The sequence below is a fragment of the Notolabrus celidotus genome, chromosome 17 (genome assembly GCF_009762535.1).
Source record: "Notolabrus celidotus isolate fNotCel1 chromosome 17, fNotCel1.pri, whole genome shotgun sequence".
NCBI lineage: Eukaryota > Metazoa > Chordata > Actinopteri > Labriformes > Labridae > Notolabrus > Notolabrus celidotus.
This window is the reverse complement of record NC_048288.1, coordinates 25,576,055-25,602,319: the sequence shown is the minus strand read 5'-3', so window position 1 is coordinate 25,602,319 and position 26,265 is coordinate 25,576,055. Positions and strand designations below refer to the sequence as shown.

Sequence of the window (26,265 nt, the reverse complement as noted above, 5' to 3'; positions counted from 1 at the left end):
TTTCACCCTGCTTGCAGTGCAGGAAAAGGAAAGTCTTGGCTGGTAGTCGTTGATAGTTAGCCAATGGTTACATGGAAAATACAGAGAAGTCAGCCATAGTACATTGGACGATGGGATCAGAGATTAAGCCTGAAAGGACAATTAATCTGTATCATAACAGAGGACAATGATAAAACAGAGAGATGGGAAAAAATGGATGGGTAATGAACTCTTGTTTAAACGGGAGGCAGTATTCAGATCTACATGGAGAAGGTTGGATTTGAAGCCCTGCTTATATTCACAGTGTCCACCATTTCTGTACAGGATGAGTACCTGAACGAGGAAGTGGAGGCTCGGATGATCGAGTATGAGGACAACCGGCCCCTCCTGGACCTGTTCCTGCAGAAGCCCATGGGGATGCTCTCACTTCTGGACGAGGAGAGTCGTTTCCCACAGGCCACCGACCAGACCCTCGTAGGTCAGTCCCTGTTGGGTGGAATGTCTTGACACGTTGGGGAAGGATTGGCACAAAATCTGGTTCACACACTTGTGCTCATTCGACTACCTCAGAGCAGCTGAACAAAGTTTAATCCTTTTATTTGGCAGTCAGAAACAGAAATAAAGAATAGCATGCATGATTTCAACATACATAGATGTAGTGTGATATGTTAAGGAACTTCAAAGTCATCCTGATATGCTGATTGAGCCTTCAGAACGTACGTGTATCGGTGTTGCAGTGTCAGTCAAGTCTGCAGCTTGAATCATTAGATATGAAGACCCTGAGTCAACACACTGGCACAGGTCGTACTCACTTCTGGACCAGGTTAGTCCTACCTAAAAGGACAATCTGTTGATGTTTCTGTGGATATTTCAGATAAATTCGACGATAACCTCAAAACTAAAAGTTTCTGGAGACCAAAGAGGGTGGACCTCGGCTTTGGCATCCATCACTATGCTGGAAAGGTAATTTTTCACACAGTAAAATGTCCTCAGAGCTTATATTTGAAACTCTTCTGTCCTTCATATAACTTTTGTCGCTCTGTGTCACACTTTAAGGTGATCTACAACGCTGCAGGCTTCTTGGCCAAGAACAGGGACACGCTGCCGGCTGACATCATCCTGCTGCTGAGGTCATCAGAGAACGAGCTCACACGTAAACTGGTCACCCATCCCCTCACTAAAACAGGTGAGTAAATGAGTTCTCTCTAACATTTGAGTTTCATGATTTAAATGCAGCACTGATTACATTACACAACACAGCCCCTGATCCACAACGGGCCATTGTTACCTATTTTAGTTAGGCTTTCCTCTCTTGTTTGCCAGATTTTTTAATGTAATGCGTTCCCCCCTGGCAGTGAGAGAGTCCTCTGTTGGCAGAGCAGGCTGCCAGCTCTCTCTCAAAATCGAATTACAAAGCTAATAATTGCATAATAACTCTCTTAAAGTACTCTCAAAGCTGCCGTACTGAGCGCTGCTGCTTCATTCCAAACAAGAGTAAAGTCACAGGAAAGAACCGGCTCCTGACCTCTTGTGATTTCTTCGTCATTCACTTGATTTATTGAAGTTTTAACTCGACAACTGTTGAAGTTTTTACAGCGTTCAGTGCAGCAGGAGCTCAGGAAGTTATCTGCCTCTTCATTTCTGATAGAGATACCCACAAAGTCCTGTTTTTGAGCTTTATTCCCACACGTACGGCTGAGCTAACTCTCCCCTGTCTCACCCTCCCTTTATTCATTTCACAGGCAACCTTGCCCACACCAAGGGTAAAGGCATAAACACAATGCGGACCCCGTCACGCACCATCACCTTCGCCAAGGTACCACGCTACACCACTGTCTGCATTACCTCTGTATTATCTTCTACATGATGAACTCCCCCTGAAAACGTGTTCAACTTCTTCTCGCTCTCACTTCCATAGCCAGCAACCCGCTCTTAAATTAAGATTCAGCCTCGTCTGTCTGCGCTGTGTTTTTCATTTAAACTTTTAATTAAAACTTCTTCTATTCTCATCTCTTTTCTCTGTTTTGCTCTCTTTTCTCTCTGTTGCTTCATTTCTTTTGGGGAAGATGGGAGTGTTGACCTTGTACAATTCTTATTCTTTCATTGAGGTAATGAACATAACTTCAGATACAGTTGTGCGCTTAAGTTTACATGCCCTGGCAGAATTTATGATTTCTTGGGTAGTTTCTGTTATTCTGTTCTAGAATAAATGGCTTCACCCAACCACTAACCATGAGTGAAAAAAAAGGTTTTCTCTTATCATTCATATTCTCTGAAAAATGGCAAAAAAAAAATCACAAATTCTGCCAGGGTATGTAAACTTATGATCACAATTGTAGTTAGTGTCTAAATCCATGTGTCGCAATAACAGTGTAGACTCCCTTTCTGACTTTCCTTAAACATACACTACCAGTCAAAGGTTTTGACCTTCTCATTCAACGGTTTGTATTTATTTTAATTATTGTAAACACTGTAAATTAATACTGAAGACATCAAAACTATGAAAGAGCATATATGGAATTATTACATTTTTTAAAAAGTCTTAAACAAACCAGAATATGTTTTATATTTTAGATTCTGTAAAGTACCCCCCCTTTTTCCTTGATGACAGCTTTGCACACTCTTGGTATTCTCTCAAGAGTTCATTTGTAGAATGACTTGCCTTCTTAATGTGTTTGAGACCATCAGTTGTTGTTCAGAGGTAGGGTTAGTACACAATAAATAGCCCTATTTGACCTCTATTGTAATGTGTATTATGGCAAAACCAGATTATTTCATAGTTTTGATGTCTTCAGTATTAATCTACAATATTGAAAATAATTAAATAAAATAAAAAAACATTGAATGAGAAGGTGTCCAAACTTATGACTGGTAGTGTAGATTTAAATTGAGTGATTTGTATTTCTGTTTCTCTTATAAAAGCTAGATCCTAATAGATGTGACATCATCCTGTACTGATCCTGCAGAGATAGATTTATACACTGTATGCATTCAGTGTTGCTTTGCAGAATGCTGAACGTCAGAGTTCCTCTGCAGTGTGGAAGAAGATTTAAGTAATTTTCAGGCTCAAGTAAAAGAAACTTTCTAAAGTTTCCAGACTATTAGTCTGTTTTAAAAAAATATAAAACTGAGAACTTATGAAACCTAATAAATCATACTGTGTCACATTGGGGAAAACTGAGGAGGACCCATGTGCAGAAAATAGAGATTTAATAATAAAAGAACAAAAGGTACAAACAAACTAATTAAGATGTCCAAGAAACTGAACTCAAAAGAAAACACTGGGATAAGAAGACACTAGGAACACAAAGAAAACTACACACAGAACACAAGAATGTCGTACAGCAATAATAATAATAATTATAATAGCTTTATTTATATAGCACCTTTGAAAACAAAGCATGGTTTGAATAACAAAGTAAACCTTTTGACAGACAGGGAGGAGGAATTTTAACAAAGCAAAACAGAATACAACGCAAGGTTAAAAATAAGAAACGTAAATTAAACCGAATGAAGTGGTTTGACAATAGACCAATGAATCATTGTGTAAGAGGTTTTTCAAGATAAATAATTTAAATAAATAATTTTAAATACATAAATAAAATGGATAAAAAAATAAAAGCATTAAAAGGATAATAAAAGAGGTTTTCAGAATAAGAGGACATCACTTTGAGAAAATTAGAAAAAGTGAAAAGGATAAATTAGGAACATTAAAATAATAATTAAAAAAAAATTAAAAAGTAAATAATCACATAAAATTTAAAACAATGAATTAGTTGGATTAAAACTAGAAATAATAATAAAATGTTGATGACAATGATCAAACACAGGACAGGGGAAACAGAGGGGCTAAATACACAGAGTAATTGACACAGGTGTGGAACACAGGACACAGGTGAAAATAATCAGGGTAATCAAAAAAGGAGGGAAACACAAAAGGACAGGAAGTAAAACTAGACTGGAAACACAGGGATCAAGAAGTACAAAATAAAACAGGAAACACAAGACAAGACTAAGAAAACACAACAAGAGACATGGATCACTAAACACACAAGGGAGACAAAGGTTAACTTATAACACAGAACACACACAGGGAGAAACCGGGACAAGAAACAAGGACTAAACTAAACATCAACTCATGACAGTCTGGCTGATAAACTTTATAGTGTTTGGTGCAAGCATCCAGAAAACTCTCTAACTGAGGGGATCCAACTCAACCAAAAGATTTAATCCAATAAGAAAGAAATCAGAAGTGAGCATCTGAATGACATGCATTATAAAAGCTGAATTTAATAATTAACATGTATCTTTTTGTTCTCAGACTTTAAGTATGTTTGCTTTAAAGTCAGAGTGTTGAAACAGAAATTTCTAGGAGTCCTAAAATGTTTCAAAACGCCCCCTTCTTCAAAAACACGTCTTTAAAACATTCCTTTCAAAGCATTAAGTAACCAGCCGCTCTCTGACAGATGCCGACGGGCAAATAAAACTTAGTTTAAGAGATGATGAGACTTCCTGTAGTCAAGTCTGGAGATTGTGGCAGTTCAGTGTTGCGGCTCCAGCTGAAGGAAAGCTTCAGGCGGTTGGCTCCTCTAAAAGCAATTGACAGTAGCAACATTTAAATGCAGCCTGTTTGATGAGTTCTTGAATCAATTTCCATTCATCTGCATATGTTAGACAAAAAGCCCATCAAAGGTGCCGCTCTTAAGAGGCACAATGAGCATCCAAAAGGCTGTAAACAGTATTAGGCGGATGGCTCACTAAAAACTGGTTTCCCTCTGGTTTTATGGGGCTGAGGATTAGATGAAGAACTTGTTAAAGTGGTACTAAATGAGAGCTGGGTTCAGATTTAAGATGCATTTATGAGATGTGTATTAACAGGACATCACGTGTTGTCCTTAAGAAAGCAAATACTGAAATTACTATAAGCCAGTTTTTAATTTTAGCTTTTTTTCAGGATGTTTTGCTTCAGATGTAATCCGGCCCTTTAAGCTCAGTCCTGATAGAATAGCTGCTCCATGCAAATGTTAAAAGGCACAGAATGAAAACTTGCACATCTCTAATAATAAAACGTACACAAACGTGTGTACGTCCCTCAGCTCTTAATACTGTACATTCATTTTAGGTCAGTGTCCTCATTTCTCTTTCCTACTTGGCTTTGCGACCCAGTTGTCCTGACATACACTGCACTAACACTGTATGCTCCCTTGCTATAGAGACTCATGCAAAGGAAATGAGTTGTTATACCAATCAGCCTCACATAGACTGTTCTGAAATGTGTCCTTGCAGTAGAGAGATACATTAAAGCAGATATGATTGTTGCAATCTTGATTTTTGACATGTTTTATTTTGTTTGCACAGCCGGGTGATCCTGGAGACACGCCGTACCACCCGAGAGAAACCACCAACATGAGAACCCAGACAGTGGCGTCTTATTTCAGAGTAAGATGTCTTTCAGTCTTAAAATCTCACACCTCATCTTTACACCCAGACCTGCAGATTTATCTTCGACAGCCTCCTCTACTTCAACCTTAATTGCTCCTCGTATCTTCTTCCTAGTACTCTCTGATGGATCTGCTGTCAAAGATGGTGGCCGGGCAGCCTCACTTCGTCCGCTGCATCAAACCAAACAACGACCGCCACGCCAACAAGTTCGACCGGGAGAAGGTTCTGGTTCAGCTGCGATACACCGGAGTCCTGGAGACAGCCAAGATCAGACGGCAGGGCTACTCCCACCGCATCCTGTTTGCTAACTTCATAAAGAGGTCAGCAGACTCTCAGATCTCCTTTAGCTTTGTTCAAGAATTATGTATTATTGATTATCCAGCTCATTAAAGTGTCTGCTGCAGGTACTACATCTTAGCTTTCCAAGCTCACGAGGAGCCGCCAGTGACTCCAGATACATGTGCTGCGATTCTAGAGAAGGCCAAGCTGGAGAACTGGGCGATGGGGAAGACCAAGGTAAGAAGAGATTGTATTTTGACTCAGTGTTTAATGATGGGCTCTGCTATTGCTCATCCACTTCCAAGTGCTCTTGCTCACATTTATTTTTAGGGGCACTAGAACCTTCGAAAGACTTTCAGAACACAAGATGTACTCGTCCTCCTCCTGCCTCTCCTGACAGAGCAGAGAAAAAAGGATGCTTTTTCTGTCTGTTTCAGTCTCTTCTCAGTTTGTAGTAGTAGTCTGTGTAGTAATACTCTTACTGTGCTGCATTGCAGGCAGTTTTATAATCATATGAATCATTTTAGAGCTTTATATGGCTTTTATCCTGATAAAATAATTCAAAGGTTTGCTCCAAACAGCATTTCATTGCACTTGTTGAATGACAATGCAATAGATCTAGTTCAACTTTCATGCAACATCCTTTTTTAAACAGCAGAGTTGAGAGATCGTCTTGAGATAAGTTTGAGCCCAAGTGACATTTTTTAATTAGAAAATGATTTCTGAATCTTTCCAAATGAAGCCTGTCTTTTTAAAACAAACTTTGATTTTTTTATAACTAATAGACAAAATTTAAATCTGTGGCTAGATAAGGCACAAATAGTTTTGCGTGTAACATAGCTGTTTTCCACATCCTGTAGTTCTATCCTGAAAATAAAGCAGAGCTTTAGTTAAACTAAAATAATAATTTTGTGTCTGTTGAGTTGATGACAGAAACGTGATGTAATTATGGGTGTTCAAAGTGAGGATGCTTTTCCTTAAATGTTTTAGCCAAGTGAAAACACAGTTTTCAAAAATTCAACAACATAATAATAATGATACATTTCATTTATTGGCGTCTTTCAGGACACTCAAGGTCACCTAACAAATGTAACAATTATGTTGTAGCATATTCTCGAACAAAATGACAGTCTGGCCTGATTGTCTCAGGTAGGTGTGTATGTTTGAAGGAGGTTATGGAGAGCTTTGACTGCGAGAAGAAGGACCTTGAAGTCGAAGCGGTATTTGACAGGCAGCCAATGAAGTTGTTGTAGGACAGGTCGATGGAAGGGGCTCTGGTCATGAATTCTGGACCAGTTAAAGTTTATGCAGAAGTTTATGGGGAAGACTGAAAAGAAGAGAGTTGCAATAATCAATACGGGAACATCTGACTTTCATTTCATCCTTTCATCAAGTTTAAGATGTGTTTTGTGTTAGTATGTGACAGCTGATATGACATGGATGTTTGATTTTACATGCTATCCTGATCCTGTTGAAGAGACAGGTGAAATAGATTCCATATGCTCATCTGTGTTCCCTCCTCCCAGGTGTTCCTTAAGTACTACCACGTTGAACATCTGAACCTGATGGTGCAGCAGGCCACACAGCGGATCGTTCTGCTGCAGGCGTACGTCCGAGGCTGGCTGGGAGCAAAGCGATACCGGCGGATTTTAAAAGAGCGAGCGCAGAGCGCTCTGGTGCTGCAGTCAGGTTTGCAAACTTAACACTTGTACAAGTTATCAAGCTGGTCTTGTTTCCAATGCTTTCTAACTGTTGCTTTGTTTTATTCACACTCTTCAGCTTACAGAGGACATAAAGCACGAAGGAAGGTGGCTGACAACAAAAGCAAAGCAAAGCTGGAGGTCTTCATTGTTCAGTTTCAGGCCGGTAAGAATGAGAGATTTGATCAGTTTAACTACGTTTTTTTTCTCTACTGTATTAACTTCTGGTTGTCTTCTTCAGTTTGCAGGGGCTATCTTGCCAAAAAGAAATACAAGGAGTTAGTGGAGGAGAAGAACAAAGCTGCAACCAAGATTCAGGCACGCTACAGAGGACACAAGGAGAGGAAAAACTTTAAAGGAAAACGGTAAAGACAGGAAGAAATTCCCACAACAAAATCACACAATGTATGTTGTATTTTTGTCCTGAGATATATCCACTCTGTTTGTAGGGAAGCCAAAGAGAAAGAGAAAGCAGAAAAAGAAAAAGAACAAGAAACTCCTGCACCAGAAGAGACCCAGAATGAAGGAACTACCTCTTCTGCCAACGATGAAACAAACAACGAGGAAGAGGAAACCAAGGCTGCCGTGGTTCTCCAGAGCAACTTCAGAGGATACAAAGAGAGGAAAAAGTTTAAGGAGAGGAAAAAGGAAAAGACGGAGACAGAGGTAACGCAGAATGAAGATGTGGAAGTAGAAGGTGTGAAAGAGTCAACTGAAAATGAAGAGGAAGGGGAAAAGGCGGCTGATAAACAGGATGAGAACGATGAAGATGAGAGTACATACGAAGCAGAGGAGGATTTTGACAGCGATCACACACAGGTGCCAGATGATGAAGAGCATTCGGAAGTGGATCTAGACCCTCCAATTGAGGACGCAGTGGCAGCCGATGTCTGGCAAGAAGAACAGGATGAGAACAAGTTGCAGAATGGAAAAGAAGAATCGATCAACGTCGAAGAAGAAACGAAGGCTGCCACCGTTCTCCAGAGCAACTTCAGAGGTCACAAAGAGAGGAAGAGGCTGCAGGAGGAGGGGAAGATCCCCGCCAAGAATAAGAAAGAAAAAAGTCCAGAAAAGGCTGGTGTGTCCTCGAGTGATGTCAAGTCAGAAGAGCAAGATGAAACCAAAGCAGCCGTGGTGCTCCAGAGCAACTTCAGAGGCCACAAGGAACGCAAACGACTGGAGGAGGAAGGAAAGATCCCGAAGAAGAGGAAGAAGGAGGTAGAGAAACCAGTACCAGAGTCAGGATTAGAGGAGGAAAAAGCGGCTACGGTCCTCCAGAGTAACTTCAGAGGCCATCGAGAACGGAAAAAAATGAAAGCAGAAAAAGAAGCAAAAAAGAAAACAAAGGACGAAATCGATTATGACTTGGCAGAGGAGGCAACGGAGGACGCTCTGGATGTTACTGATGTAGAGATCGAGCGTAAAGTGGAGACGGACGCTGAGAAAGAAAGACAAGAAGAAGAGCAGGCAGCAGTGAAGATCCAGAGCAACTTCAGAGGGTACAAGGACAGGAAGAACCTGAAGGCTAACAAGCAGAGTGCAAAGAAGGAGGGTGCAGAACTGAAGAGCTTCTCTGTTGAGGTAATACTTTGTTTGGCAACGAATCAGCTGTTCTAAGGGGAGATGTAGCGGCACCCAATTTAAATCAGTGATAGGAAAAAATGAATCATGATACCCTCAATCACCATAACATCAAACTTTTTCCATTGGTGATCATTAACTCCTGTAACTTTATGATCTAGCACAGTGGTTCTCAAAGTGTAATGGGGATCCATGAACCATAGCGTGGGGGTCCATGAAATAATTAGAATACATTTCTAATAAATTATAAAATTGTGCTGTGTCATTACAAGACAGCATATACACCATTGTTATGATACCATTTGGTGGCTCGAAGGGATATGTGAGTCTTGCTACTGTTAATTTTCTGAAAGCGTTTAAGATCAATTACTTGAAAAGTATAAATGCTGTAATATTGAGTCCACAAGGAATGAAATGACCCTCTGTTTTAAAGTATACAAGTGGTATTTACTTGATTCAAATTCAAATTAGTGTTATCTGTTTATCACAATGGTACAGGTCTGAAGTATTTACATTGATAAGTTTTACAATACAAATAGTTCCAAGGGCATCTAAGAGTGCAAATGGTAGTAAGCATGTGCTTAATCTGTGTTGCAATTATGAGGGGGTCTTTGGACAATTTTCTCACCTGTAAGGAGTCCCTGGCTCCAGAAAGTTTGAGAACCCCTGATCTAGCAGAAGTACCTTTTGCATCCCTTTCAAAATAAAAGCATGTTATCAAACAGGAAATAGTAACTCAGGTGTATTGCATTAAAAAAGGCAAAATAAAAGCATCACAAGTAATTGCTTTGTGGTAACATAAACTGGATGTCTTACACCTTGTGAAAAAAAATCAATGGTTAGCCCAGCATCATGAATGTTGTTGTATTGTAAGTTGATTGTACTGTTTTTTGTTTTTTGTTTACAACTTTTTATTGAGTTTAAACAAAGAAAATTACAATACACTAAACTGTGCAGAAAACCCCCCACCCAAAACCGCTATACAGTACATCCAATACAAACTTAGAAAATTGGCTACATATCATTATAGTAATAATAACAATTACAATGACAATACTAACAAAAATTAAATAAAGTAAATATGTAGATACAAATAAAATGTTAAAATAAATGAGAAAATAGAAAAACAAAAAAACAAAAACAAACATGGAATCTAATTGAGTCTAAATAGACATTGAACAGATATGTTCACAGATAATATAGAAAAATGTTGTTTCCAGTCCACAAGTGAGTTTAGGGTAACCAGTCATCAGGAGCCACGTCATGTTGTGTGTTCCACTATTGGGGTTGTAGGAAGGGTCTTCCACTCAGAAAAGTGTCCTCCCCTCAGAAGTAGTTTCTTTAGGTCTTAAGGCAAATAGTCTAGGAATGGTGACCAAACCCTTTAAAAACTGCTCATTGTTTTTTATGACAGGATGTAGTCTTTCATGAGGGAGGGCTTTAAAAATCTCCCTGTACCAGCAGGTAACACCTAGCGAAGAGTCTGTGCAGGATGCATTTTTGAGCAATTAAAAGGAGCTTCTCAAGAAGTGTAATGCAGGGAGGTGTAGTTCCTTGGAGGGAAGGCCCAGGAGAAAAACACCTGGGTCTTTTTGAGCTTGGAAATACACAAACAGAATCTGGAGTTTGATAGTATTGTTAAACACCTCTGTCTGACTCATACTTTCCTTCATACATTGTGCTGTGGCATCTCCTCCACAGATCGCCGAGGCCTCTCAGGACTTTCTGGCCCTGCAGCAGAAGCTGAATGCGATCATCCATGCCCATCAATCAAACCCCGAAAACAACGGCATGTTTGTGAGAGGGAAAGCAGTCAATGGCTTTGCTCCGCCGAATCACCAAACAAGTAAGATCATCGTGATTTGCTCAGATTGCAGAGCAATGAATATAAAGTGTGGTTGGTTTTAGATCGATCCAAAGTTAATGTGTTGATTTTTCTTTCAAAGGAAGACAGACTGAAAAGAGATGTGGGAAGTGTGTTCATTATCCTTTAGGGGATTCATCTCCACTGCAGACTTTTACGACTTTATACCTCACAGACACAAAGCTCACTAAAGTTCAGAGTGCTCCTGACATTTCCCACAACTTTAAAAAGAATGATTCTGTTGAAGCAGTGATTTATAAATATCCAGGACATGAAGCAGGATCTGCTTCTCGTTGAGTTTTACAGAGGTGTGCGGTCTTGTGTCAGCTATTTCCACACTGTCCTTCCCTCTAAATATGAAAAAATATTTTTATTACCGTCGGCTCACAGAAGACTGCGATGTTATCAACGTATGCCTTTCTCCTTTTTCTCCTGTGAGGTGTGATTAGATCAGGAAACCTGGGAAAGTCAAGTGCCCAAACAGGAAGCGCTTCTCTTCCCAGCATGTCATCAAAAATAAAATTAGATTTACGCAGGTGATAGGTGTAATTGCTTTCAGGATGGTGAGTGGAGGGGGGGGGGGCGGCAAATTGAAAGTTCAACGTCTTTGCAGAACGGAGCTGGCAGCCAAAATGTCAACGTTGTCATGGGTGGAAAAAATGTAATAATGATGTATTAATACCAGTGATTGCCTTTCCTTTCCAGAATCATTATTGTTCTGCCAATCATTTGATATTAGACAGGTTTTGTAGTTTTAATACAAAGGACTGAGTGTCTCTATTTTCAGCCAGTATTCAATCTTTGAATTATTAAGTGCACTGATTTTTATCTGACTGATCCTCACCACATGAGAAGGTAAATGTCCCTAAGAATTCTTTTTAAATTTGAAAAGTTTACTTAAAAATAAAACAATAATAAAATTATATTTCCCACATCCTCTGCAGAGGAACGAAGCAGTGCTACCTTCATGCAGCACAGTAGTACTTGTGGTTGTTAAGCTCACGATGGTGACATTTGCCGGTCTACTCAACCATGTGATTTAAGTTTCCAAAGACCAAGCCAAACACTAGACTTTTGAACTTTGCTCAATGAAGGCTGCTGATGCCACATAGAGTCGTTTTGAAAATGTTACTTTGTGGATTTCTAGATTTAAATTCCTTAAAGACAGAATCATACGGTGATCAAAGAAGGACAAAACATTGCAAGAGAAGAGAAAAGTTATTCAGTCAGCAAACTCATCTCTCTAAAGTTTCCACTTTCAGCCATCCTGATTGGATAATTTCTGCAGCTAACGTTTCAGCCGTACTTTAATATTAAATGTAGCATGTTTTAGTTCCTTAAGCTTTAAATAAGCGATTGTCTCTGTCATGTGCTTTATCTTTACCTGGCCTTAAAAATGTTGTTGTCGCTGTGTCAAGATATTGCAGCAAGAGTCATTTTTTTGATTTTCATTCAATCAATCAATCAATCAATCAATCAATCAATCAATCAATCAATCAATCAATCAATCAAGCTTTGTTTAGAGCACCTTTCATACAAGTTAAAGGCAATTAAAAAACAAAAAAGGAGCAGAAGTAAAATAATGTCAAAACATACTACATATAAAAAAACTAAAATTGATTTTGAAGTAAAGACTAATGAACGCTAACAACAATTAGTCAAAAATGAGTCAATTCGTCATAATAACAATAAGAATATGAATATGAAAATAAAAATTGAAAAGGGTAAGGATAAAAATTGAAGATAACTAAAGGCACTAAGAATATCGATTATACTGAATAGCCGAACAATAATGCAAAAAGTAGTCAAACATAAATAAAACAATAAAAAATGAACTGTAAAATCAATATAAAACATTAATATAGTAAAATGATGAAACCCTACATAAAAGCCAGACTGAATAGATCTGTTTTTAGTTTACTTTGAAAAGTCTCATTATCTCCGACTCCTCTCAGATCTTCCGGCAGGCAGTTCCATCATCTTGGAGCGTAGTGGCTGAAAGCAGCATCACTGAAAGTTTTTGTTCTGCTCGGTGGAACAGCTCAAAGAGAGGAGCCGGAGGATCTGAGAGGCCTTCCTGGTTCATACACTAAAAGCATCTCTGAGATGTAGTCTGGTGCAAGGCCATGTAGTGCCTAAAAAAGTAGTAAAATAATTTTAAAATCAATACGAAAAGAAACAGGCAGCCAGTGTACAGACTTTAAAATTTGGCGTGAAATAAATCAGACTTTGCAGAATTATCCTACACCTTTTCTGAAAAACGGTGTCAAAAGAGAAGTTAAAGTGTTAATAACTCAACATCAGAGGAGCTGCTGGATGAGTTTGTTTATGAAGAGCAGAGCCAGGCTAGCTTTCTTATCCCTTCTCACTCTGTCTTTACCATACAGACACAGGAGAGGTGTTTATTATCTAATAAGCATATTTAAATGTATCTGAAATCCACTTGCTCTATTTATCTGACTTTGCTGTAAAGATGAAAAACCACTCAAACTGACATTTACCTCCTCTCTCTCCATGTGTGTGCAGCCTACTACAGTGTTCCTTTAAGAGGGCATATTTGCCCTTTACTAGCTTTTCTTTAGTGCAGCACATCCCCTGAGGTAAAGCAGAATGAATTATCTGTCTTATTTCCAACGGCCACCACAACTCCCTACAAAAACCAGGCTTTCTCCAGCCACACTAAGTCGTTCCTCCGCCGACAGAGCGAAGCTGTCCTGATACATTTCAGTGACATAATAAACTCCATCAGAACCATTTGTGACACACACAATGAAGGCAGAGCAGTCACACCGCTCTGCATGGGAAAGGTCATCAAATGTTAATCACGCTTTGTGAGAAAGTGTTTCCAACAATTATAGCAGGAATTAATCAGAGGCTGTGTGAAAATTGGCTTTACTTGTTTGAGCAGTACACAATGACCTTTCAATGAAGTTGTTCAATAATATCACAAACTTTTCACCTCCCTTTACCTGCAAGCTCCTGCACATGATGGATTGTTTTCCCCCTGTGTGTTTTCCCCTTGCATGAACAGTGATTAATAATGAGCAACAAGCAAAGGTCATTGTAATATGTTCATTATTGCCACATCACATCCCCAAAGAGGAACATTGTGCAGAGTCTATCAAGCATGACAGATCTGCTAGAGTAGAACACATGCACTATAGTAGGGAAGACGCTGTGCATGGAAGAGCCAGCTGGACACACACACACTGCTCTGTACACGTTCGATACAGTGCAGGGAATCGAACACAGATCGTAACGAAGTCAGGGGTCACTCCGTGTGTGTCAAAGGTTGTTTTTACATAAGCTGTGTTGGAAAATTCCCCGTGCCTAAAGGCCTGAGGGTTAAACTGCAGTGTGTGTGGAGAGCAGCTCAATGAGTACAACAAAGGCAAAGGTCAACATAGAGTCAGATAATGCTCCGCAGTCTCCACAGTGATCCAACCAACCATACATAATAACCTAACCAGATCTCAAGCTGCTACATAGTGATGTGATGTTCAGCTACTGAAGTATCAAGATAACAAACAACATGACTCTGACTGGATTGTTGATGTTTGTGACCTTGATTAATCCCACCACAGTGAGAAAATAAAACGGATCACTTCAGGTTACTGCAGCATCTTACAGCCAGGGCTGCAACCAATGAATATTTTGATAGTCAACTAGCCATCCATTATTGAAACAAATAAACTACTAATAGGACGCCATTGGCCTAGCGATCTAAGCAAGCGCCCTATATACATAGGCTTAAGTCCTTGTTGCAGCAGTCACAGGTTCAATTCCTAGCCTCAACCATTTCCTGCATGTCTACGGGACCCCCTCTAAAACGAGATTACACATCTCAAGGGGTTTAAACTGATAAATAAATACATTTATTTATTTATTCCTCCACTCTCTGCCCTCTACATTTCCTGTCTCCCTCCAGCTTTCCTATTCAATAAACATAACTTAAAAGAATACAAATACAATTATTTATATTTCTTACTATTAGTAATAATTATAATAATAATATTAAGAATAATAACAATAATAATAATGGCAATTTTTCAGAGAATATGAATGATAAGAGAAAAACTTTTTTTCACTCATGGTTAGTGGTTGGGTGAATCCATTTACTGTCAAACAACCGTGTTTACTCTTTATATCATAATGACCACAGAAACTACCCAAGAAATCATAAATTCTGCCAGGGTATGTAGACTTTTGAGCACAACTGTAATCTTTTCATGAAGGGGAAAAACTGAAGGAGGACCAAAGGGCAGTTTTAAAATAAAAAGATAATTGGATAAACAAAATAACAAAAGGTACAAACAAAACTACTCTAAGGTCTAAAGAACTAAATCCCAAAAAGTCCAAAAGGACAGGGAACACAAGGAAGACTGAAGGCATACAATGATCCAACAAGGGACAGAGGAAACAGAGGAACTAACACAGGTGTGGAACACAGGACACAGGTGAAACTAATGAGGGTAATCAAAAAGGAGGGAAACACACAAGGGTAGGAAGTAACTAAACTGGAAACACAGGGAGCAAAAACTACAAAACAGAGAACACGAGACAAGACTAAGAAACACAAGAAAGTGCAAAAAGAGACATGGATCACAAAACACACAAGGGACACAAAGGATAACTAATACAGAATAAACAGAGGAGAAACCAAGGCAAGAAACACAAGGAAAAAACTGAACTAAACATTGACTCATGACAAATCTACTTATCAGATAACGAATTGTTCCATTATGACATTAAAACCCCTCGATCAAGCCATATTTGGTCATGGCTTTATCATAACTGGTGTTAATGTAAGCTAGATAATTCAATTTAAATGTGGAGTGTGGTTACTGCAGCATCATGTTAAGTTTGGAGGAGGAAGTAAAACAGATGAAAAAGAAAGAAAAAGATGAAGTGTTTTATTAATCTGTTGCTCCCTGGTTGTTGATTTGCATGCACTACTTCCAGCAGAGAAAGTAAGGACATGAGAAGGCTCACCCCTCAGCTCCAGAATGTTACGATGTTACGTCCTCTTACTGTGTGAAAACCACATGCAATAACATCATCAGCCAATTAATGACAGACTGCAACTATTTTTGCGATGGATTTTTGTTGACGTTGACTAATCACTGCACGCCTGCTATCAACACCTTAATTGGTACTGACAGAAATAAACACTAAGAATATCAGAATGCTGCTTTTTTTAATCTGCATGGTTTTAGGGAAAGAGAAGGAGAGAGAGCTCATGTGGTGATCTGGTTTAAGGCGCAACCAAACATAACCGGTTTGAGTCTAATTAAGATAATCTGTTTCATGTCACCCCCGTCTCTCTCCCGTTGTTTGCTGTTTTTCTTTACATTGTGAGTAAAGCTTCAGAGACACAGATCTAAGAAATCTACCATGATGAAGCACTAGGCGGTAACTCTACACGGATGGACAGCTTGAGCAGACTAGGTTGTAGGTAGTCGCTATCTGCCTAGAATGCATACAATGCTACAAACATTTTAAAGTTACTGTTGGTAGTCACAGAGTAAACATCTGTTCAGAGAGAGGGACTTCGAATGTCAACACTATCCCTCCCAACCAGATTTCCTCTTAGCCCCCCAACAAAGATCGGCGTGTGCAGTCATGATAGTGCCGGACTCCTAACCAATCGGAGGACGTACTAGGGGCCGACCCTTAACCAATCAGGACAGAGGATTGGAGATTAGCTATGATTGGGAACAAGGGGAATAATAACAGTGCTTGATACAAAGGCATTGGAAAACACAGGGATTTCGCAGTAGTCTCAAATTACTCCACTTACCAATGAGTACAGATGGGTATTATGACCTTTTCTCCAAACCCAGCAGAAAAAAAGCAACGTGACTCAAGTGAAGAGTTTCTAAAAAAAAACAGAACAAAGTAGGCTTTGTATTTCACAATATAAAGAGTTGATGTAAACAAATAGGGGCCTATATGCTGAACATTAAGAGAAATAGTCGTAAACAAGGACAATTCTATCACTGGAAAGGTTAAAAAACATATTTTCCTCATAGGACACTGAACAGAAAATCTCTATACAGAAATTACAATGTTTAACTGTAGATAAGAGTAGGTGGGTTCACTCATTAAATGCAGTTTGTAACTTAAAAATTGCTGTACTTAAGGCTCTAATATCCACTCAGTGAACAAAGCTCTTGTGGTTCTAACTTCCTTTGTTACGTTTCAGCTGAAAAGAGACAGTCCCGGACCCCCCGCAGGACCCAGCAGCCAAAGACCCTCAACACACCAGAGGACTCCACCTATTACAACTTAATTCATGTGAGTCCAAGAAAAAGATGGAGAACAATTTTTGATATTTACTGCAACAAAGCCTTGCTTTCAGCTGCCATGGGACGCTGTACGTACTCTCCAGATATTGACTTTCACAACGCTCTGTTGATTGGCAATTTCTCTCCTTCTGTTGTTCTCGTAACTACAAATGTTCCCAAGGCAAGACGAAGCAGCCAATAACAAAGCTGTCTGGAAATGTATGATCTGGAGGTTTCTTTTGAGCGTTTGACAAATAATTATTTTCTTGACAGGTTTGTTTTTGTGATGGAGGCAGTTCTGTTTTATTGTCGAGTGTTCTGCAACGTTTGATTATTTCAGCGAGGACAAAGTTACTCATTCTGAAAAAGTTTGTTTTCGATTTGTTGGCAAACTATTTTAGTACAATGTAACAAATCAATTACTGTTGATAATGGATACCAGGCTTTATAAATAGACAAACAAAAAGAAACGTTTAGAATGTTTAAAAATGCTTCTATTCATCTGAAAGTCAATAGTTGTGCCAAAACATCTTCCCATGCAGTGGTTCCAGATACACTCTCAAAGTGTCTCATGTAAAAACTATAATTCGGTTATCATTTAAATGCTGGTAATGTCTCAGGCTGTTAAGTTTCTCAGGTGTCTATTTCTCCCAAAACTCAAATTTCATCAACTAAACATCTGAAAACAAGACCGTATCTCGACTGACGTTCTAACTGCCAATTGAGGTTCTGCAGTGACACACAGAAGTGACTTGAGCATAATACTAACAGTAGCATGTTAGTATGTTCATTTTGATAATGCTGATTTTTTTTAATGATAATATCATGGCGGATGCTCAAAGCTCCAGTGAGGAGTTTTTAACTGGTTGTGAAACACAATTAAATTGATACTGATGCCTCTTAATGTTCCACAAAGCAAATAAGAGCATCGTAAACAAAATTGACAGTTTCTATATCATCATTGTTAATGCCTGAGACCGCTGCAACAGGGTTGTGGAGGTCACGAGACACTAATGGGGGATCCCAAGATGAGTTTTTTTTCTTTAAATAATCTAAAATGTAATAGTTTGTCCAATACAGTAAATACACTACCGGTCAAATGTTCTAGAACACTCCAATTTGTCCACTTTTTTATTGAAATCCAAGCAGTTCAAGTCCATTGCATAGCTAGAAATGGTACAGAGAGAGAGAGTAAGTGGTGAACTGCCAGAGGTAAAAAAAAAAAAAGGTAAGATTACCCAAAACTGAAAAAATAATGTACATTTCAGAATTATACGAAAAGGCCTTTTTCAATGAACAAGAAATGCTATTCTGCAGCAATTAGGTTTAGTCAAGTCTTGAAAGTTGTATAAAGAATGCCACGAGTGTGTTCAGGTGTTAATCTGCCAAAGGTGGCTACTTTTTGGTTTATGAATTGATTCCATGATTTATTTCCAAAATTCAGTTGTTTATTTGTTTGATGTTTTCATTTCAGAGCACAATAAAACATTGAACTGCATAATTTTCAATAAAAAAATTGAAAAATTGGGGTGTTCTAAAACTTTTGACTGGTAGTGTATATTGGGGGGGAAAAGTAATTAAATTTGAAATAAAACATTTTTTTTCATTAGTTTTCTGCCTTTCTTTGGTGCCAGGTGACTCCTAAGGTTAAAGTTAGGGTTAGTTAACATCAGCATCAGTAGCAGCAGGTTTATTCACAACAGACACATGTGCATGTAGGTGTATAATTTTCTGCAGACCGGCTAAATTAAGTGTGAAGCTACATTCAAGAGACAGTGGGGATCGCAAATCTTTGGCACCAATATTTTGTGGGTCCCATGCCGAAAAGTCTGGGAACGCCTGGACTACCCTTTTTGTTTTTTTTACATTTTCAAGTCCAAATATTCACATTTGACCATTAAAAGAGAGCAGAATGAGATTTTTTGTCCTCGAGATGAACAGGACAAGAAGTAATAAGATGTACGTCTTTGCCCACAGGGGGACCCCAGGAAGACTAGCTACCACACTTTGGAAGCTAAAGAATAAAGAATAAATGGGGCACCAAAATTGACAAATAAGTGACACAACGCCAATGTTCCTCACAGCAGCTTTTACTATGTTGACCTTACCCTTGATAATGTTGGCATGCTAATTAGCACTTAACTCAAAGTACAGATAAGGTCATAAGTTCTGCAGAAATTTGGCCATGAACCAAGGACTACACAAACACAAACACTGATCTCATGGTAGTGATATAAGAGATGCTATTACACAAAGTTAGCAATAACTGGAGACATTGATGTTTCAGGATTTACAACCATTCCTCAAAGAGCTGTTTCACTTAAATCAACTTATATTTTCTCACTTGTGCACCAGAGGAAGAGTCAGAGGATGAACAAAGACACCAGGAATCAACTTTGACTAAGTGGTCACAACTTATAAACGTTTGTGACTCCTAACAGCCTCCTATTTGTCTTCTTATGTTCAGACTAAGTACAGAGTTTAGAACCTCTGCACTGAAACCAGTGACTTTTGCTGTACCTGAACTCTAGATTAGGAGTGTGTGATTGACATGAACTAATCTGTACTGTCTTTCTCCACGCAGAGATCTGTCCAGGACGATAAACGAAAGCCCAGGAAAGAAGAGTAAGTGGCCGGTTTCCTCTCTCAAACTAACTTTAACAACCTATCTCTGCTGTTTTAAGAGGTTGGCATGCTGCCGGCTGCCTCGGCACAGAGGTCCTGAGTAATGACTGTAGCTCAGCGCCAACATAAGGACAGTGTCTGGGTCCAAACTTAATGATCTGCAGGATTACACACATCCTAGCGGAAATTAATTAGCCTTAGCTTTCACAATGGTAACGTTTGCTGAATGTACTCAGTGAGATTTAATGGTAGGCATCAGAAATATTTGTCTTCCTGGTTTATTTTATATACAGAGCTGCATGTTTCTACAGATTGGATCTTTTTCAAAGAAAACAGTGTGTGTGGATGTGTGTATTCAGGCATACTCTTCTATATACGTATGTGTGGTGTAGGCCACAAGGTGAGTGTATCGCCCAGAGTGAGGGGGTGAAGATAGACTGATGGGGGCTAGCTGAACAAGAAGGGGGCAGGGTACTTTATCACAGCAGTCTGAGGAGACACACACACTCAGAGTGTTAAACATCAAGGGTAATAATTTGTTAGCAGATAAATAAAGCCAGCGATGGACAGGAGCAGTTTACATGCATCATTAAGGATGAGAAGGTCAGCAGGAAAGATGGCATCTCTGGCTGACGCTGACAGCCGAGGAGGATGTGAGACGTGAGAGCGTGGGTGGTGGAGACAAGTGGAACCTGAAGAGAAGACAAAGGTGGTGATAGAAAATGGAGAGAGGACGTGCAAAAGGAAGAATTGATTGGCAGAGTTAAACAGTTTCAGGGGTGGTACGACACAAATCTCAAAAATTGTGTTGCGGATATTAAAGCACTGATCAGTCACATGTCAGGTGTATACCCAGGAACAACGTGACATAATGGTGAGATAACCTGTGTCACAGTCTCTTCATGTTTTCAACCTTTGTTTGGATGCGATGTCTTCTACAAGCGTGTTAGCATGAGCAGTGAACCGGAGATGATCCCGCTCAGAGCTGAACTGATTCTGAACGATACCTGCAGACGATAAAGAGCAATGACAGACTGCAAAAACAAAGCCTCAAATTCAAATAATGAAAACTAGAAACCAGACAAGAAGTGTCTGCATGCATGCTAACAGCTGTGTGAGGATGTATTAAGGCCCTGCACTGCTTTTAAGACATTATCTAAGCTCATATTAACAACACTAAAATTCAGATATTGAGCACCTATTTTTAGCATATTCACAGTCCTAGTAAGTAAGTAAGTAAGTAAGCAAGTAAGCAAGCAAGCGTTATTTAGTATAGCACCTTTCACAGAGCATAGTCACAAAGTGCTTCACAGAGTATTAGTATATGGACAAAACAATAAAATTATAATGATAGCAGACACAATAACAACCATAATACAAGATTACATTAGATGAGCAAAAGCCATAACAAACAAATGTGTCTTAAGCTGCTTTTTGAAGGTCTCAGTAGAGAGCACAGCACATTAGGGCCGGATGATTGTTCCAAAGATTTGGAGCCTAAAGCTCAAAGGCACAGTCCAAAAACGAGGTACAGCTAGCAGACCCTGGTCAGAAGATCTAAGGGATCTACTGGGGATGTAGGGATGGAGCAGGTCAGAGATATATGAGGGTGCTTGATCATGGATAGCTAAGTTAACCTAGAATTATCACACTAATGTTAGCTGAAATAAACACTAGTTACAAATGAAGCTGCAGCTGATAATGATTTGACAGGTTTTGTCAGTATCTGTCATAAACAAGAAAAATAACTTGGCCCAATGTGTTTTCATGGTTTTTCAGTTTAACAAAGTCCTGGTAATTCAAAAGTTAATCCAAAAGGCAGCTGGACCTGAATGATGTTCATGAAGATGTTTCTCCTCGATAAGGTTTCCTCATTCCTGGAAATTCATGGACTGAAAAAAGATAAGACACAAAACGTTCAGAAAACCTTCAACCATGCCCAGTTGCCTTTTGGCATTTGGATTAACCTTTGAATTTTGGCCTAATGGTTGCAGCTGATTAAATGTAAATTAGAAGTTAAAGTGACAGGGTTATGGCTGGCCTAGCACCTGAAGTACATGCCATGCATGTGCAGAGGCATTAGTCATCATCGCAGCAGTCACTGGTTCGAATTCTGGCTCAAACACTTTGCTGCATGTCATCCCCTTCTCTACTCCCTGCATTTCCTGTCTATCTTCAGCTGTATTATCTAACAAAGGTAAATTAATAAAACTATGATGGTAAGGAAAAGACTGACAGTGCTGCTGTAGTCTTAAAAAATGGAATTAGTTAGCATTTCAGCCATTTTTGTTCACCTCATACTGACCTTGGTGGAGTCTGAAATAGTCTGTGTACACAAACCTGACAGAGATTCATGTTTCAAATGATTGTCACAAAGTTTAATCTAAGTTTTATAGCATCAGGTTTAGGGCTTACAAACTTGTGTTTACTCTGATAAATAATTTTCATAGTTGATCCAAATCTGTGATTAAAAGCTCAATGTCATCAGGTTTCCCCTTACATAACTGTTTCACATAATTCAGCAAGTGGCCCAGAGAACAGGGAGATAATTACAATCAAGGGTAAATTTTGACTGCAGCCAGAGAACAACACATTCATCAGGATTCATCAGCTGGATGATTGTGTGTCTGCGGTTATGAGGTCAGGTCAGGCCTCAAACTCATCAAAGTGTTAGATCATTAGAGTTTACAGGAAAATGTTGACTCTCCTGTTGTTACAGCTCTGCAGTCATACACACACACTGATCTCCAATAACAGTCATAATGTGTGAAGCTCATTGATCTCCACATGGAAATTCTCTTTTTCACCCTTAACTTGATGTGGAGGTCAGAGCAGGGTCAGCTTCACAACAGCAGACTGCAGTGCTGGTGGGCAGATGCTTTCAGACTGAGGGCTGTTAATTACGCTCCTTGTCACCATTCCTCTGTGATATGCAAAGTGGAATGAAGCTAAGCTCTAAAGTTACATTTTAATATTTTATCAGAAAGTGTTTCTATTTTATTCAACAATCATCACAGGAGAAGTTTCAAGAGTGCTGTCATACTGAATACATGCATGGCTTTGATTTAGTTGTAGGCCTCAGTGCCTAAGACAAGAAAAAACACAGCTGTGCTGATATTCAGTGTAACAGCCATAGACTGTATAAATAATGGACGTAGTATCCGTGATGTCACCCATCTGTTTCTGAAGCGCTGTTTTGAAGCCAATTGTCGACGGGAGCCATATTGGAAATACTGAACTCAATCTAACTTCTATTGAGCGTCATGTAAAGAGGCGGGCTTTGAGCCTCCTCACCAACAGCTACAGTGTTCCCGCCTGTCAATCAAGTCAGCTGTGCCTCTCATTATGGAAAACTCATAATCTTAGTATCTTTGAAATTGCTGCGTTATAAAAATACTCACCCCCCGTACAGTGTGTGCCGATCCAGAAATGAACTATTCAGACTACTTTTTTTAACTTATTTTTTTACGATTCCTTTATTTATGCAACTTTTTATCCCTCCTGTTATGTTGCAGGTCAAATTGACCCTTTTGAAAGTCTATTTTATGCAATATATGCCCTCCAAACCAGCTAAATGCAACATAAAAACCTGGGAAGCATGTGACAGAAGAGGTGTCATGTTAATTTATTAACATGACAAATCAAAGTGTAAAATAAAATAAACAAAAATCTGTGATGTAAAACTATTGTATTTATATTTAGGGCTTTCCAATGTACATTCAAAAAATTTTACATTAATTATAATGAAGAACAAGTGAGTTATCCTCATTGAACCATGATCTGAGAATTAAAGGACACCAATGGACCAAATCTTGATTTAAATGGTTAGTAATGGAGTTAATAATTACATTAAAAAAATGTGTTTTGGGATTTTTTGGGATTCTGACACTTTTGGATAATTGAATATGCCGCGGGTCAAATTGACCCAGGAACATTATTGCTGTTCTAGAGAAACGAACGTAACAGGAGGGTTAAGCAGTTAGACATTTCAACATTTCTTTGGTATTATTAACATTTATCATGTTTTCTATTTATTATGCAACCTCAGAAATAAGAATCTGTTGACAGTTGCTATGATGGCTTTTGGGACTCGAAGGCACCAGCTTGATCAATTTAGACAAACACCAATCCATGTAACATTTATCTGACGTTATTGAGGCAGACTATTACAAAAACAATTAAACTCCCAATGCTGTTATACTCCATATCAGCACTAGTTGAATGCCTCTTGTCCAATCAGATTGCTTGGTGACCACACATATTAGAAGCAGACATTCTTTTACTCTGCTACATCTGTCTGAGAGTTTGAGTTATTTTTTAAACTCCTCCCTGTCAGAGGTGAAAACTACATATCTACAATCCCCAGTTTCTAGCCGACAAGTTGTTTCTGTAATAGACATAGAAATGGTCTGTAGGAGGAGATGAGTCTATATAAAGCCTCTTTGTTTCCTTCTCTGTAAGAACAAAACAAAGGCTGAATGCATCAGTGGGTTTTTAATGTTTCCTTTATCTCCAGAAGTATTTTTCTTTTGTGTGTTTTTTAATTTGATCTAAGTTAAAGCGACTGTTAATTAGGTCGTTTCTGGCGGGTAGTGCTCTGAGCCACACGTGGTTGTTATAAACCCTTCAAACTGCGTCCTGTGGTGTGAAACTTTATCGTTTATGTGGAATCTCTTCTCGATGTCTTGAGGAAAAAAACTTGAGAATGCACTCAGAACAACATGAAAAAGAACGTTAATAGTCTAAGCTACGTAGAGCAGATGCTTTATTCGTTAAACATCAGAAAGATGCATGATGCCAGAACACTTATTATCATGACCATATTTAGTGCAGACTAGTATTTGATATACTCCACCTTCCTAACATCCATCCCTTCTGTCTCGTTGTCCCCCAGTCAAGGAAAGCTGCTGGATGTTGATGACCACTACTACCGGGAACTGTCCACCAGCAGGTCCGAACCCACCCTCCCCACAGAGAGCATGTTGGCTCGGAGCACACCTGAGAGACGGATGTCCTTAGAGAGAAGACGGTCCATGGACAGAAGGCGATCGATGGACAGGAGACAGTCTCTCGTGGGTAGCAGACATACCAGAGAGAGGGCCGTCACTGAACCGGGACCCCCAAAACGTGGAAATGACAACAGGTTTGTTCCTGTCCGCAAAGTCCTTCATATGTAAAGCTGTTATAACAGATGATAGTTCAGGAAACAGATGTGCAGATGTAAAGCTCCTCTTGTTAGCATTTTGCTAAGTTTATCAGCCACTCCTTTCACCTCATGAAACAGGTCAAGGTTTGAAATGGCCACTCCAGCTGTCCTCTACTAGAACATCTGTGTACTACATGGTACAGTATTTCTTTAGATATCTGAAGGAAAAACAACCACTAAGTACAGTAAACAGCATGCTGAATGTTTTTAGTCGTTCTTCCTCATTTTAAAGTTATCACTTAGTCATACATCAGTATGTTTACAAGCACAGATTAATGCCATGGCTACAAATTCTGTTTAAAAACAAGCAATAAGCGCATTTCAATGTCAGCATAAACTGAGAATAATCCCCGTCATAATCCAGTTAACATTACAGAAGATTAGAGAACATTTGGCCTTTCAGAGAAAAATACATTTAAATTTTAGAATATTTATGTGAAATATGTGAGGATGCAGCTGGATTAAAAACCTTCTGCTTTGTTTGTTAGGTAAGGACTCTGTTTTTGTCTCATAAATGAGGTCTGGAAAGTTTGGAAGATGCCCCATTTAACCATTATGTCATCAAGGTTATGAATATACTCAATTTTAAATTTGAATAGGATTATGTTTTAATGCAACGATGCTACATCTAAACCAAAAAGCCTTCAGTTTTTGAAATGACATGTTGATCTTTATGTCCTGAAAGATTGTTTCCTTTTGAGCTCTCTTTGCTCATCATTTTCATGAGGGTTGTGAAGGCAGCTAGAAGCAATTGTAGCTGCTCACCAGGTACCAGAGAGTTCAGGGCTTTTGTTTTCACTTAAGCAAATGTAATTACAGCTAACTAGCACCAAAGACTGTAATTAAAATAGACATAATACAGTAAGTGTAAGCCAAAAAAATGAGAGCTCCCCCTGCTGATTGGTTGTACTATAGGTCATAAACCCTGCCTCCCTCATGTTAACAGATTGAGCAAGGGTCAAACTATAAAATTAAAATTAACATCAACTTAACTTTTCCCAATGATGGCTTCTGTCATTTAAGGTATTTCTTGTCAGTCAAATTTATGTCCAAGTGTTTATTTTTCTAAAAAGTTTAGTTTTAATTAGTTTTTTGATTTTTAAAAGATGATTGGTTGACACCTCTGTTGACAAATACAGGCTCCTGCAAAATAAGATAAATACAATTCTGGACATTTTTCACAATTTCCACAAGTTTGGGATTAACCTTCCTGTTATGTTCGTTTCTTAGGAACAACAATAATGTTCCTGGGTCAACTTGACCCGGGGCATATTTAATGATTCAAAAGTGTCAGAACCAAAA

The 26,265-nt window shown here is 38.9% G+C and overlaps 1 protein-coding gene across 1 annotated transcript in view; it reads left to right on the top strand.

The window, feature by feature from the left end:
• Window positions 1-26,265, top strand: part of myo3a (myosin IIIA) — a 101,513-nt gene that overhangs the window by 74,011 nt on the left and 1,237 nt on the right. The window contains exons 24-38 of the mRNA XM_034706384.1: window positions 304-457; window positions 854-942; window positions 1,036-1,165; window positions 1,722-1,795; window positions 5,338-5,418; window positions 5,536-5,741; window positions 5,826-5,937; window positions 7,227-7,389; window positions 7,480-7,566; window positions 7,642-7,765; window positions 7,850-8,981; window positions 10,683-10,827; window positions 17,051-17,142; window positions 19,717-19,757; window positions 24,652-24,900. Of these exons, the coding sequence (XP_034562275.1) occupies window positions 304-457; window positions 854-942; window positions 1,036-1,165; window positions 1,722-1,795; window positions 5,338-5,418; window positions 5,536-5,741; window positions 5,826-5,937; window positions 7,227-7,389; window positions 7,480-7,566; window positions 7,642-7,765; window positions 7,850-8,981; window positions 10,683-10,827; window positions 17,051-17,142; window positions 19,717-19,757; window positions 24,652-24,900 (2,879 nt within the window). The remainder of the gene's footprint in view (window positions 1-303; window positions 458-853; window positions 943-1,035; window positions 1,166-1,721; window positions 1,796-5,337; window positions 5,419-5,535; window positions 5,742-5,825; window positions 5,938-7,226; window positions 7,390-7,479; window positions 7,567-7,641; window positions 7,766-7,849; window positions 8,982-10,682; window positions 10,828-17,050; window positions 17,143-19,716; window positions 19,758-24,651; window positions 24,901-26,265) is intronic.